Source organism: Protopterus annectens, chromosome 14.part0 (genome assembly GCF_019279795.1).
Source record: "Protopterus annectens isolate FY-2018-M chromosome 14.part0, PAN1.0, whole genome shotgun sequence".
Taxonomy (NCBI): domain Eukaryota; kingdom Metazoa; phylum Chordata; order Ceratodontiformes; family Protopteridae; genus Protopterus; species Protopterus annectens.
This window is the reverse complement of record NC_056748.1, coordinates 180,721,937-180,737,605: the sequence shown is the minus strand read 5'-3', so window position 1 is coordinate 180,737,605 and position 15,669 is coordinate 180,721,937. Positions and strand designations below refer to the sequence as shown.

Below are 15,669 nucleotides of genomic sequence, written 5' to 3'. Positions count from 1 at the left end.
TTGGACCCTGGTGTTTAATGTATTTGCCAACAATCTCTACTACTTCCCAAAAAGCAGCTCTCATACAAAATACAGATTAATATACTTTGTTCCTCTGACAGCCCAGGCAATCTTCAACATATAACACAAGATGCCTTTAACTTCACTGAAAGCTGACTCCAACTTACTCAATTACTGCTCAACCCTAAAAAAACTAAACTACTCCTGTTTTTCCTAACTACATAGATTTGACAAAAGTAACCTCAATTACCTTCCAGAATAATTACTGACAGTGAAGTTATATCTCATACTAAAATACTCAGTGTAATCACAGACAACAGCCTAAAATTCAACCTACATACTTCAAATGCAATTAAAAAACACAATGTTCAGCAGAAGAAAAAACTTCCTCATAATTAATACTAAAGTAACCTTAACCTACTACCATTACTTCTGTATGGAGCGCCCACCCTTACAAACCTCCACACTACTCTAAAACTAAACTTGAACAATGTTAAAACAAGACTGCATGCTTTGCTGCCAACAAATGAAATTAAAGCCAGAACACCACAATAAAAACTAATTTGGTTAGAACTACCTCACTATCTTACAAGTACCCAATTAATCACAGTACAAAAATAATAAACAATCCTTCAGCTTGGCTAGCTCAAAGTACAATTCTTCAAAATTATATCCCACAATGTCCCTTATGATCAAATGATTAAACAACTCCTTGTTATACACAAAGCAAAAAAACAATTTGCAGGGCACTTCCTATGCTCTAATCCAGTAGAAAACTCTGAAACTCGTTCCTACAGCAATCAGGTCATCACCCAACCTCCACATGTTCAAAACGTCTTCAAAAACATTCTTAAATCCTGGCTCTGCTCATGCTCCATGCCAGGATAGTCCCATCCCATAATCCGTTTTACTCTTTTATCCTGCTTTGTTCTTCTAAACAAAAGCTTTATCTCTCACTCCACTTTCTTGCAGCCATCCTCTCCCTTCACCTCCTCCAGCTATACTGTCATTTTTCACATACTATCCCTCTCCCCTACCTTACTACCATCTCCTGCTCCACTACTAAAAATCTTGCTCACTTTCTTGGCTACCAACATCTCCCTTCACCTCCTCCAGCTATACTAATTTGTCATTTTTCACCTACTATCCCTCTCCCCTACCTTACTACCATCTCCTGCTCCACTACTAAAAATCTTGCTCACTTTCTTGGCTACCAAAATGTATATCATTCAAGATCACATTCTGTAATTTATAGACCTCTCACTCTGCTAACTTTATACACATACTTTATTTTCTTCTTGTATACACATATTCCTTTCTTTATTAACCAGTCTTTTGCTTACTCTCTCATCTCTGACACACTGTCAACATATTAACAATCATTTTCTCAACTAACTTGTCTCTTTTGAATTCATGTATTCCCCTACTTATCTCACATTTACCTCAATCTCTCTCTTCACCTCTTGCAATTTAATTAAGCCCTGTTCTCTCACTAGACAATCTTACTATATTCTATGCGGAATACCACTCACATACATGTTTAAAACAGAGTAGCAAAAATGATGGAAAATAGCACACTATCAAAGAGATGGTGTGAAATCTGTAAACTTTAATCAACTGTATTGCAAATCTCACCAACACAAGATCATTTACTTTGACTTCTGAGAAATGGAGATGTAAGATATGCATCCTATTTCTTTAAATTACTGGTGCCACCAGTATGTTGGTCATGTAGTGTGTTTTTCTATATATTAGACAGCTTCAAACATCACGTGTGGTGAGGCGGAGTCAGAAAAATTATGTGAATGGATAAATAAAGCCTGAAAATGGGGACATGCCTCCAAACTAGGTATGTCATGAGTAGGGATAAATCAGGCCTGAAAATAGGAATGCTCAACCAAAACAGGGAGAGTTGAGAGGCCTTACCACATCCACCATGCAAACATAATGTTATACGCATTGACTGTTATATCCTGTATTACACTGAGCATACAAATTAGTATGCTACCTATATGAGCTGTTTTATTCCCACAAATTTTTGTTAACCTATTTCTTGTCTTCAAACTATAATGTACACTTTATGCACATTTTCTCTGTCACATTAAGTGGAGCTTTTCTCCAGGCTGCTAATATAAATACATCCAACCCAGGCTGGAACTCCCAGGTGCCAAAACAACTCAAAACATAAATAAGCAGTATCAAAATGTTAACCTCATGCAGTAAACTCAAAGTGCTAAGATAAACACATTTTTTATCATATTATGCATAGCAGATTTTGTATTCCTCCTATCCTTGCAGTGTGTAGCACACTTTTACAATGTACAGTACACATAATCAGTGGTTAGCACATCATAAAGTGTACACTGTGTACTACAAAAATTACACACTGCATATTAGACAGTCTCCTGGTAGTGTAAAACACACCATTTTTTGTTTATTTTGTATTTGTTTACTGAGGTAGCACACTGATCATAACTGACCATTGGCAAGAAATGCTCAGGTGAAATAACTGACAAAGAAAAAAAAGAGGCAGTGAAGCAGAACAGAAAGTAGCAACATAAAACAAAAACCGTACAGTAGCAATGAGAGAAATACACATTTTACATGACAATATTTCAGGATTACATCACGGTGGAAAAAAGCTGTGGAGTAATGACAGTCAGAGGAGGGTAGGGGAGTGAAATTAAGTAATGTTAGTAGTTGAGAGGGAATATATTTCGCACAGTACATTATCAGTCAGGCCACACCATACATACACAGTGTGTGTAACTTCTACACATCACACATTATACAAGATATTCACTTTTGTCTGGAGTGCATTTTAAAATACATACTTTCTTATACACTGCAAATCACAGAAGAAAAAAGGAACAAGTTAGCATCCAAGAAGGAAGCTGAAAGTAAAATTGTATCTTTCTATCCTAAAGCAGACAGGCTTATTATGCTAATAAAAGATAAAGACAGCACGGCTGCATTTCTAGTGAGTGAAATACTGGTGAAAAAAACACATCAAAGTATACTCAACCATTAAGAATGAAGAGTATTTGTAAGAACATTTTTAATTACTTACACTGTCTGTTACATCGCCAACTTTCCATCCTTTTAACTGCATTTTAGATGTTGGTATCTTAAGTTCACTTTCCAGAATCTGCTTAATGTCTCCTGTTTAAAAAAGAAAGACATTACAGTTTCTATTTCCACACTCAGTAAAGCAGTTCAATGGCTTACACTATCCACAACCTTATAAGGCAATTCTTATAAAGGACTCCTGACAAACAACAAACTAGTTTGTATAGGATGTAAGTAAGAGATCTGCATCAGAAGGTAAAACACAACCAACATATTTTTTAACCACAAGACCACTGCACAACAGTAACCATATAAAGCCAGTTTTGTTTGTTTTGTTTTTTAAGGTAAATTCTGCATCTCAGTTTCTAAAGTATTATGAAGCCTCTGTGGTATGTGTCATGTTAGAAAAGGGTCAGAGTAACCAGTTCAGGTTGACAAATAATTTACAAGTAAACTGAAAATGTGAACCTTTGACACATGCACTAGGCATGTATGCAGACAAACTTCCATATTTTCATCTGTAAATTAGCATGCCTGCCACTGGTCGCAATGACAAATACACTAACATGGCTAGAAAAGCAAAGCAGTTTGATGTCAAAACATCTTTGAACCACTATTTAAAATCCTGTTTTTATAAATGATTTAAAAACAAAGCAGTCAACATCATATCTTCAGATTCCACACACGGATGAGTATTAAATATTTGCTGGTTTTCTGTGGGGGGGTGTCGGTAATCTCTCTAATAATACAGCAAATTCTGAGATTGCTGCACCTTGAGAAAAGGGGGATGCAGCCCACTGCAATTCCATATTACGGAGTGCATTTTCTAAGGCCACCAGTAATACACTGCTACTTCTCAAAATAAAGCAGACAACTTTACAATATAATTCTGACTCATGCAAAGCTCATTTCTGTAGCTTAGTAATAGAATGATGTGTTGATTCTATCCGACAAGAATCATGGGTAAAGCCCTAGTTGAGTAAATACAGAGAAAACATATTGAGAGAGGGACAGCCAGACAGTGACAACAGCAACAGGTAGACAACAAATGTATGTATTACCTATACTGGCTTATTACACATCTTTAGACATCCCAGGAAATTCCAGAGAGACTTTAACAAGTGCACCTCATATGGTATTAACACAGACATCATCCTCTTTCAGTAATTTATTAAATGGCCTATCTAAATATATTTTATGTAATTGCTGAGATATTCAGCACAATCCAAGTGATCAAGTCCATTCCTCAGAACAACTTCAAAACTAACATCAATGGGTGAATGAAGGCTATGCCATTACACTCCTTTAAAGAATATCTACTACAAGGTCACACAAAATCAGGGTAGGTTAAAACATTTCTACAATAACTCTTGACTGATGACATGCGCATGACCAATAAGCTGCAGCAAACTAAAGGTCTGAGCTTTCTGACCCTTCTCCACATGAGTTGCATTGGATTTGACAGCCTATAGCACAGGTTTTGCTACTATTTGAGTGACAACAACACCTGCTGGTGCAGAATCATTGCTTCTCTTTGGCAGATTTTAAGTGAAGGTACAAGTACTTTTATTCAGTCTTGTAGGCTGTTGCAAGGGTTGGGATGGTGGCCTAATGGTTAAGGTGTTTGCCTTACAAACACAAGGTACAGGGTTTGAATCTCACAGGGGATAACTGGCTAGGCTTAAAATGGCTCGCAAGGGCAGTTAGACTAGTATTAGCCTATGAACCTTCCCTTCCTCCCAGTGCAGTAATATTGCAGAGTGGTATTTGAATTTATTTATTTAACATTTGTTTACCAGGAAAGGCCAACTGGGATAGAGCCATTTTCAATGGAAACCTGGGAAGAAATGCTCCAGACATGTCTTTGGAATGTGGGAGGAAACTGGAGCACCCGGAGGAAACCCACTTGAATGCAGACTCCGCACAGTAAGCACTCCAGCTGAGAATCGAACAGGAGAACCTTGGAAGGACCTTGGCTTGCAAGTGTGTTTAGTACTCAGTGATATAAGAATTTAGTTAACATTTTATTTTAAAATGAAATATAGAGAGGAACCATCAACTTGCTACAGGAGCTTGCAAAACAAAGGAAGGCACTGTAAGACTGAGAGTACAACGTGCCCAGACAGCTTGCTGCCCTGTAGAGTACTACTGAAGTTATAAGTAATTAGTTTTGTGACCTACTGTAACACTCCCCCAAAACAGTAATGCTGCAGTACAACATTTGAAACTATTTGTGACTGTTTACTACTCAGTAGGTTATTGAAAAAAAAATATTTTAAAATCTGTGGAGAGTTTCCTTGACAGCTTGCCAACATCTTTTTTACTGATATACTGACATGTGATGAAGATGTTATTGTCCTGAGTCATGTGGAGATGTTTGCTGCTGCTGCTGCTGCTGCTTGCAGTCAGCTTAGTTTGAAGGTGGTGGAATAAGTTTGGCACAGATCATTCTGGTGCTGAAATCTGAACCTGGATAGAATCAAAAGATTAACAACCAATGTGAAATACTACTTGGATTGGAAGGTTTCAAAAATAAGTCTGGTATCAATTTGAATTTGAACTTGGGACATAGCTGGAAGGTGAAGAAGTGCTGTGAAAGTGCAGCAAATGAAATCTGTGTCACCTGCAGATGGCTAATTATCCCTGGACCTTGTTTTGGTAGTTTTGAGGCTTCATCTGGGAATCTCAAGTAAAGACTCTTCTGAAGTCCTTATTTTGTGTCTGGTTAACATTTATCCATCTTACTTCATTTGAATATCTGTACATTTTATTATGATGAAGTGTTCGGTTGTATATTATTTGGTTCTGATGTCAGTAACCATTTTCCCTGAGTATTTTTAAATGAAGAACAAGCTAAACTGGGTTTTTATCACAGGTGATTGTATTTGTGATTGCTTCAATTTTGCAGCTGTTTTGTTTTCTACCATTTTAATGCCATTTGTTTTGGTCACTCTGTTAGCAAACAGCTGCTGGGTTGGATGCTTGTAGTTCATACTATATTTTAAAATGGATATTTAGTATGCTGCCTGTAAATGGAGGACTCATAGTCACTGTATCAAATGCTGAAGAAAGATCATGAAGGATCAAGGTAAATTACAACCCCTGACCCCTTTTTATTTATTACCCTAGCTAGTGAAATTACAGTTCTGTGCCAAACCAAAAGCTTGACTGAAACGGATCTAAAAATCTATGAACTCTAGGAGAAGACTTCAAGTGCATGTAAGGTTTTCTTAATAACCCTACCATAGATGAAAAGCTAGAAATAGAGCAAACATTCTCCAAAGGAATGTCGAGCTCAAAGATGGCTTCTATAAGAGCACTAACCAAGGCCTCCTTTAAAATTGTCAGAAAAACACCAGTTCATCAAAGTTTTTTCAGTTTTGAGGACAACTTGTTTCTTGCATCTACAAAAAGGAAATAAACATTCTGGTAGGAAAAAAATCCAGTCTGCAGGTGTAATCTGGAAATCATGTCTAGGAACTCAGTGTAGTGAATAAAGTGAGATTAATCCCAGAACAAGTCATTACCAAAAGTGAGCACACAAAAAAAAAAAAAAGAAATGAAAAAGCAATCATCTTATGTCATTATAAGGTCAATGTTATCTGGAAAAAAAATCAGACGTACATGTAAAAGTGTTACTTGCAGACAGACACACACAGACTACGTTGCTCAGCTTGTGGAGTATACAGAAAAGCACAGCAGGTCAATAACATGCAGCTTTTTCTTACAGATTTTCAACTTGTACAAACAAAAAGGGTTTTCCAGTTTATGTTTAATCTCTGACAGGACAGTGCTCTTCCAACACCTTTCTAATTTTTGTCACTTAACCAGAAGGAAGTAGTGCTCCAGTTTAAACCATGTCTCACGCTGGCCTTCCAAGACATGGTGTTCACACAGTTTTGTGCAAAAATGATCAAGTGCACCAGCGATGGTTCTGTTATAGATCACCACAAACTATTCGAGATCAGCTGACCATATGCTCACAAAACAGCTCACATACACAAGAACTTCAGGACACGTTACTTAAGTTTTTATGCTCGATGAACTCAACATCATGTAGAATAATACAATAAAATACAAAACAATATAATAAGGGTCTTAGCACAGGCAAAATAATAGCCTGACTAGATCCTGCATTTTTAGCATCACAGAAATCAGTAATTGTGTTCTTAAACCTGATAAGACTTTCACTGTTCCTTATTGAACACGACAATAGATTTAGCTCCTTAACAACTCTTTGTGAGGACCAGTTTGTTGCCTTATTTGCTGTTAGTAAATGTTCTAAAGACTTTAACTGGACTCATACAGTCTCTTTTCCTCAGACCCAGACACTCTCACAGAACTTCATCCTGTGGCTTTTGTAAAATGAGGATTAAATCCTCTCATGCTGGTGACAATGAAAATAAGCCTATATCTAAGAATTGAAGACAACACCTGCTTTCCATGTATTGACTAATGTAGAATTTCTTTGAATATTTCTCATCATGTAATTTGATTTTTTTAATGAAAACCAAAGGCAGTTAGTATATTCCATTTCTGATTTTATAAAACACTTTCATCACCTCTGAACTTCTGGACTTTTACTTTTGTCTTAAATATCCAATATTTCTATTGTACTCTTTAATCGCTTGGTCTACATGATAATGAGTAGTCCCACTACTGACTTTCTAGACCCCTGTGATATTTTAAGATGTCAACCTCCTGTAAAGTATTGATTAAATTATTTTCTATTTTATAATCATATTTTGCTTTTTTATTTTGAGCTAGGCACATTTATTTTGGTTCTACAGTGTTAACCTTTTTGTTGTTAATATCAGCTTCTCTTGGTCTTGTTTACCACGTTTGCCTAACTTGACATCATCTCTGTATAGGCAAAAAAAAAACAGTTCATGAGCAATGGCAAAGTCCGATACAGAAATACTTAATATGTATGGAAGAGACTTGAGAGCTGTGGAACCCTCTTCTAGATCTCAAAGTACATTATTTTTGACTTAGCAATTTGCCAGATTTCTACCAGATGTACCAACAACATGGAAATATACATGTTGGAAAACTTATTAATTCACAGTTTGAGATTTACCATGTTGAAGGCTGCCAAAAAAAAATGGCTCCAGTAATGACGTTACTAAAATATTGATTACATACAACTACAAAGCTTTCCTTAATGTATGAATGCTGACCATACCTCTCAACCTGTTAGCCTGAAAAAATCTGGACTAAGACCAAAACATAGAGACAAAGTTCAAATATTGTTCTTATAAACTCAGAAACTTGCTAGAATAAAAGGTTTTGTGTTATCAAGAATTTTCTGAAGGATATGAAATCTAAAACTCAAATGTCTATCATTATTTTATGTATTTATTAATTTATTTATTTTGTCTTCTTTTACTGGGAAAGTCTGACTGGGTAATACCCATTTTCAGTGGAGGCCTGGGGAGAAAAGCTCCATTGGCTTACATTGCATTATACTAAGTTCCAGTCAAACACAGAGTAGTCACATTTCTATTTGCATTTATACACAAAGAGTAGTTACATGTCCATTTACGTTTAGACAAAAGCAGTAGTCACGTTTCTAATTACATATACAGTAGTTATACATATAAATTCTAAGATTTTACAGGGGTGGAAGTTACTAAAGAGAAAGCACAAGTGCAACCGTGGATTGTACAGGCAGCAGTTATGTATAAAATTAGAAGTTATGTACCTACCATAACGTTCCATGTTAGTTGTCTTCTTCTCGCCTTCTTTCTTGCTGGATGGGTTCGGAGCCGATCCTCGGCTCCGACTCGGCCACTCTAAAAGCTCGAGAGCTAGTTCCACCGGCTCGAGGCTCCCCTATATCCCACAATGCTAGGCGGTAACTCCCCAGATCTCGTTTGAAAGCTAAGCCCAGCAAGAAATTCCATAAAAGGAACAAAAGAAAACTCCTCTAGGTCTGTCCTGGCTAGGGGGAAGGAGGGTGGGACGCAAGAAAGAAGGCGAGAAGAAGACAACTAACATGGAACGTTATGGTAGGTACATAACTTCTAAATGTTAAGTTGTCTATCTCGCCTTCATTCTTGCTGGATGGGACTGCGTCCCTAGCACCTTGTCCCGGGTGGCCTATCAGAACAGACTCTTGAGTACAGTGGAACCAAAGTTGGCTCGGTCTCTAGAGGCTAAGTCCAACTTATAATGAGAAATGAAGGTATGGGGAGAAGCCCAAGTAGCTGCTAACAAATCGAATCAATAGGCAGCCTATCTTGGAAAGCTACAGAAGTGGCTAAAGCTCTAGTTGAATGAGCCCTGGGTTTGGATGGCAACTGTTGATGTCTGATCTCATACACAAGGTTAATCAATGAAGTAAGCCATCTAGAGAGAGATACCTTAGAAACTGGAAGGCCTATTCTACCTTCTGCATAAGAAACAAACAGTTGATCAGACTTCCTGAATTGTTTGGTCCTGTCTAAATAGTACCTAAGTTGGCGATGAACATCTAAACAGTGTAACTTTTGTTCTGACCTATTTAATTAGGGAAGAAGACAGGAAGCTCAATGGTTTGATTCAAATTTGCCAGTGAAGCTACCTTGGGCAAAAAGGACGGGTTAGTACATAAGGACACCCTATCCTTATGAAACACCAGATAAGGGGGTCGACTACACAGAGCATGGAGTTCAGAGACTCTTCTAGCTGAAGTGATAGCTACTAAAAAGAGTGTTTTCCAAGATAGTAACTTTATTGAACATGAAGCCGCAGGTTCAAAAGGGGGGAAGAATTAAGGACGCCAGAACCAAGTTGAGATCCCATTGAGGAGGAGGATCCCTGATTGGTGGTTTGAGGAGAAAAACTCCCTTTAAAAAGGCTTTGCAGAGTTTGTGAGATATAATGGAGGACTCTGAGACTCCAACATGAAAGTTAGATATTGCTGCCAATTGAACTCTGATGGTAGACGGAGACGAACCTGAGTGGAAAAGTTCGGCTAGAAAGTCTAGAACTGATTGAATGGAAGCAGTGAAAGGATCTATATTCTTTGATTGCGCCCAATAGGAAAAACGTTTCCACTTGTTATGATAAATCTTCCGAGTGGAAGATTTATGAGAGGCTATCAAGATATCTCTAACTGAGCAAGATATCAGAGGAAGCCTGGCTAGAGTTGGAATTGGAGGAACCACGCTGTGAGGTTCAGAGAAGGGAGGGAGTGGTGCAACTGACCCGACTGATGGGTCAAGAGGTCTGGAACTGGGTCCAGATGCCAAGGTTGCTCCAACAGATAACGGTGGAGAAACGGGAACCAAATCTGTCGAGGCCAGTAAGGGGCAATAAGGATCATGGAAACTTTCTGAGCGATGGCTTTCTGTATTAGCTGAGATATCAGTGGGAAGGGAGGAAAAGCATACAGAAGTCCCCGGGGCCAATCGTGTACTAGAGCGTCTCTGCTGGGGTGGCCTGGTTGGGGAAAGAGGGTGAAAAAATCGTCGCACTTGTTGTTTTGGGGAGTAGCAAAAAGGTCGCAGCAAGGCCGCCCCACTTTCGAAAAACTTTCTCCAACACTGAACTCTTCAGAGACCACTCGTGAGGCATGGGAATAGCTCCGCTCAATTTGTCTGCAATCACACTGGACTTCCCGGGAATGTGCGTTGCTAACAGAAACCGCTGAGAAGAAATTGCCCATTGCCACAGTCTGAGTGCCTCTCGACATAGGGGGTAAGACCTGGTTCCGCCTTGTTTGTTGATGTACCACACTACAGACATGTTGTCTGTCTGAATTGCTATAGTTCCCTTGGGAAGAGAGTCTTGTAAGGCTTACAACGCTAGAAGCACTGCTCTCATCTCTAGGACATTTATGTGCAAGTGGCACTCGAAAGGTTGCCATATGCCTTGGACTGTCCTGCCCTGGTAATGCCCCCCCCACCCGATCAGGGAGGCGTCCGTTGTCACTGTAGCAACCGGAGGGGAAGGGACGAAAGGTCTCCCTAGGTGGAGCTGGGGAGATGTGATCCACCAAGAGAGATGATTCTTGCACGATTGAGTTATCCGAATAGGATGGGACATTGGAAGTCGTTGGAAAGACCATTGTGTGAAGAGCATCCATTGTAAAATTCTCATATGGAAGCGAGCTAATGGTAGAAGAGGGATGGCCGCTGCCATAATCCCTAAGACTTTCAGGATCAATCTGGCTTTGACTTTGTTGCTCTGCAAGACAAGAGGGACCTGTCTGTCTATGTCTGCTATTCTCTGCTCTGTGAGTCTGGCTGACATGTTGACTGTGTCTAGATTTGCGCCTATAAAGGAAATAACATGACAAGGCGACAAGACAGACTTGTCGTAATTTATTGAAATGCCTAGTGCCTGACATGTGTGAAAGGTGTAGTCTCTGGCGAGAAGCAAAAGATGCTTGGTGGGGGCTGTAAGGAGCCAGTCGTCTAAATAAGGAAACACCTGGAATCCTTGTTGTCTCAGATGAGAGGCTACCACTGCCATGCATTTGGTACACATTCGGGGGGCTGTAGTGAGACCAGAGGGCAGGGCTCTGAATTGGAAATGACTGGTTCCCAGCCTGAAGCGGAGGAATCTCCTGGAGCGTCGACTCATTCTGATGTGATAGCACGCGTCCTGGAGATCTATCGAGCACATCCAGTTGTCCCGCCCCAAAAGGGGTAGAATGGACTGCAGCGTGACCATCCGGAACTTTGTTTTCTTGACAAATTTGTTCAAGTTGCTGAGATCCAAAATGGGTCTCCAGTCCCCTGTTTTCTTTGGAACCAAAAAGAATTTGGAGTAGATTCCGGATCCTGTTTGGTCTGCTGGAACTGGTTGAATGGCTCTTTTTGCGAGCAGCTTTGAAATTTCTAATGCTGCTTGCTCCCTTTGACTGGGTGGAACGTCTGGAAGGGATTTTTGGATTGCTTCGAATGAAAAGGAATGGGATTCTGTAGCCTTCGAAATGATAGACTGTACCCACTTGTCTTGAGTTAGGGATAGCCAGGCTTCTGGGTACAGCGATAATCTTCCCCCGACTGCCTCCGAAGGTGGACAGTCAGGCAACACCTCAGGGATGCTGAAAGGGCTTGTCGGAAAAGGATTCTCGACTGCCCTGATTCTGCGGGCCCCCTGCCTCTAGGACGGCATCTACCATTATTGTTCCCCTCTGCCTCTAGAGGGAATCGACTCTGTGCATCAGGCAAATCTCCTGAGATTGTTTATGGAACCACATCTTTCCCCTTCTGGCCTTTGGGGTAAGGCCTAGAAGGAGTAGAAAACGGACTCCGGCAGAGAGTCTTGCCATCAGTCTCGCACCTAGTCAGGGTTTCCTTCACTTGAGGACCAAAGAGGGATGATCCATCAAAGGGGGAATTAGTGAAGGACGCCTTGAAAGGGTCTGCAAAGTTACATAGCCGCATCCAGGCGTGCCGACGCAAGGCTACACCTGTACATGCCGCTCTACTTGCTCCATCAGCCGCATATGAAAGGAGGCGCATGGAGGAGTTAGTTATAGAATTAAGGGTTGCCAGCTGAAAGTTCATTCTATCCTGAAAACCCGCAGCTGTTGGGTCCTTTAACATTTCGCTCGCTTCCTTGAGCAAATCCCTCTGAAGACGAGTGAAATGACACAGGTAATTCAGCGATCGCATAGTAAAGGTCGCTGACGAGAACATCCGCTTCCCGTACCTGTCCATCGACCTACACTCCTTGTTAGGAGGATGAACAGGCACGGAAGGATTAGCTAACTCCTTCTTGGTGGCCGCAGCCACCACCATAGCATCAACAGAGACGCCTTTGGTTAAAAATTCCTTGTCCTTGGGGGCAGTGATGAATTTTGATGGTCTCCTGGGGGTGAGTTCCACTGAATCAGGAGCCGCCCAGGCCTTCTTTGCCACCACTTGCATAAGGGGGTCAAAGGGAGGGGACACCCAGGAGGTGGAAGGGCGAGAGCCGAACGCCTCAAGATACACTGATTCATCCTCTGAAGGGTTGAGGGCTGGCCAATTCCCCCTCTGTTTTAAGATTTCGAGGATGTCTGCAAAGGAGACATCTTCAGAGGGGGAACGAGGGGAAGCTTCAGAATCCTCTAAATCAGTGTCAGAGGTGACAGACTCAGGGGAGTCAATGTGCTTCCTCTTGCACTGCCTCTTCCTAGGGGGCTCTCCTACCGGGTCAAGAGAGGCCTCGGAAGAGGAAGAGATCCCCACTGGGGAAACTTGAGGAGCTGGCTCTCTACGGTCGGGGATGAGAGAGTGAGCAGAAATCACCGGAGGCACCATGGAGGGAGGGGCAGAAGGAGCCGACTGTGGAGTTGAACCTGGTTCTAACACGCTCCTCATGACCTCGAAGGCACCCCTGTCAGGCAGAGCCGGAGGTCTCCATTCCGAAAAGCTGAAAACCTCCCCCGGCACCGACAGTGATAGCTCCAAGGCCGATGTCGGAGCTGAACTCACCAGCGCCGAAGCACCGAGAGGGAGAGCGGGGTCGGACAAGGGTCTGATGCTACTCGCCCCCTCGGAGCCGACGAGGGAAGTCCGGCGCCGAGATTCCTCCAAGGAAGACATCGGAGCAGACGACGGCACCGAAGACAAAGGTATCGGTTCCGACGCCACCACAGTCTCGGGCCCGAGCCGCCCCGGCTCCGAACTCAAAAGAGTCAGAGGAGGAACATTTTGAGTAATGGGAATAGTTCTCGACTGTTGAGTCGGACTTTGAAGCATCTGGGCTAGTGCCTCAGACTTAAGAACTCGACTCATTACTCTCTGAAGGTCATGATCCGATAGTCTGGAAGACCTAGAGGAGTGAGATCTATGGCTCCGTTCAGACCGCAAAGGTGATGCTGGAGCCGAATGAACAGAGCCGATAGATGGAGATCGGGACCTTTTTCTAGATGTCGGTTCTGACAACTTGATCGGAGCCGTCTCAGTTATGTCTTCCTCAGCTCCGGCCGGAGCCGAGGAAATAGTAGGGGCATGTATTCGAGATTCATCAGCTCCAGCCGGAGCCGATGTTCGAACAGCCTTAGGACCCCCAGAAGACGGCTCAGAGACCGGAGCCGAAGGTCTGGAAGGCTTAGAGGGTTTCCCCGAGGATTGAGTCGAAGGACCCTCGGGCTTCAATAAGCCCCTTAATATAAGTTTATTTTTCCGCTCCTGCAGGACTCTAGGGCTGAAGCCATGGCAAACAGCACATGAGTCCTGCAGGTGCAAAGGCCCCAGGCAGTATACACAAGAAGTGTGACCGTCTGTCAGAGACATCTTCTGACAGCACGAGTCACACTTCTTGAAGCCTGAGACCTTCGATTCTTTGGACATGTCCAAGAAAGTCCAAGTGTAACCACAAACACACACACACACACACACACACCAATTACACTTGTAAAATTTTAAATTAAAAATTAGTAATTAAATCCCTACAAAAACACAGTCACTCCAACTACTAAGGAAGGGAGGGACATGGCCTAAAGCCCAAGGGAAAAAAATTAGGAGATTTAGGAGAAAAAAATGGCTAAAAAAGGGGGAAAACTATTTAACTTTTAAACTATGAGGAAAAACTAACATAAAAAGGGGTCTATCTAGTGATACAACTAAATATTTCAACTAACCTGACGAGCCGGTTGAAAAAGCACCTCGATCGCTGTACCGGCAAACGAGATCTGGGGAGTTACCGCCTAGCATTGTGGGATATAGGGGAGCCTCGAGCCGGTGGAACTAGCTCTCGAGCTTTTAGAGTGGCCGAGTCGGAGCCGAGGATCGGCTCCGTACCCATCCAGCAAGAATGATGGTGAGATAGACAACTTAAAATCTTGTTTTGTCATTTCAGTAAAAGGCTGAGAATAATATGTTTAAGGAGAGTATTTGGATAGTTTTGTACAGTAGAAAAAGTTTTCACTGATTTGCCAGAAAAAACACAAATTTTATGAAAAGCACACCAAAAATATGAGGCAAAAATCTGGAAAGTTGAGAGGTACTGACATATGTTACAATTTCCTGCATTTTTTCAGATCTTTTTGATGAACCCTCAATATCAGGTATTCCATAACCTTCTCTGACTGATTAAAATGTTTATTGGCCTAAAAATTCTTAGTGATACTCATGGGCTTTTTCCTTTGTCGATTGGCTTAATAACAGCCACTTTTCTGTATAAACATGTTTAGGCTTAGTTGGAACGGACATAAATAAGTTTCAGTAGTTTCCTCTTAGGGTTAAGTCTCCATTTCTTAAACCATCAACACCTGCTGCCTTTGTAAATGAAGCCTCTTGAAGATGACAGCGATCTTTCTGAAACACTCTTTGGTTACTTGGTTTTGAAGGGCTGAAGCCATACACTTCAGCAAAAATTATTGTGAATAATATTATAGCAATAACCCACGCCTGGGTGTGGGTAATGCTGGATTTACCCACGGTTGGCGTGGTTTGTTCAGAAGGGCGAAGACCGAGTGGCCAAACAAAGCCAACCGTGGGTAAATCCAGCATTACCCACACCCAGGCATGGGTTATTGCTATTATACAATGACATTATTTAAGGGAAAAAAAAATTACTTTTCTTAAATAATGGCATTTCTGCGGCAGTTCTGATGTACTGCGCATGCGTATGCCTACTCAGTACATCAGAGCTGTGGGCAAAAGCAACGGAGAA

General features: G+C 41.4%; 1 protein-coding gene across 3 annotated transcripts in view; it reads right to left on the bottom strand.

The window, feature by feature from the left end:
* The window catches only part of FAF1 (Fas associated factor 1), a 5,915,525-nt gene that overhangs the window by 5,002,258 nt on the left and 897,598 nt on the right, over window positions 1-15,669 (bottom strand). For all 3 annotated transcript variants that reach the window (XM_044055943.1, XM_044055942.1, XM_044055945.1), the window contains exon 5: window positions 3,071-3,162. In XM_044055943.1, the coding sequence (XP_043911878.1) occupies window positions 3,071-3,162 (92 nt within the window). The remainder of the gene's footprint in view (window positions 1-3,070; window positions 3,163-15,669) is intronic.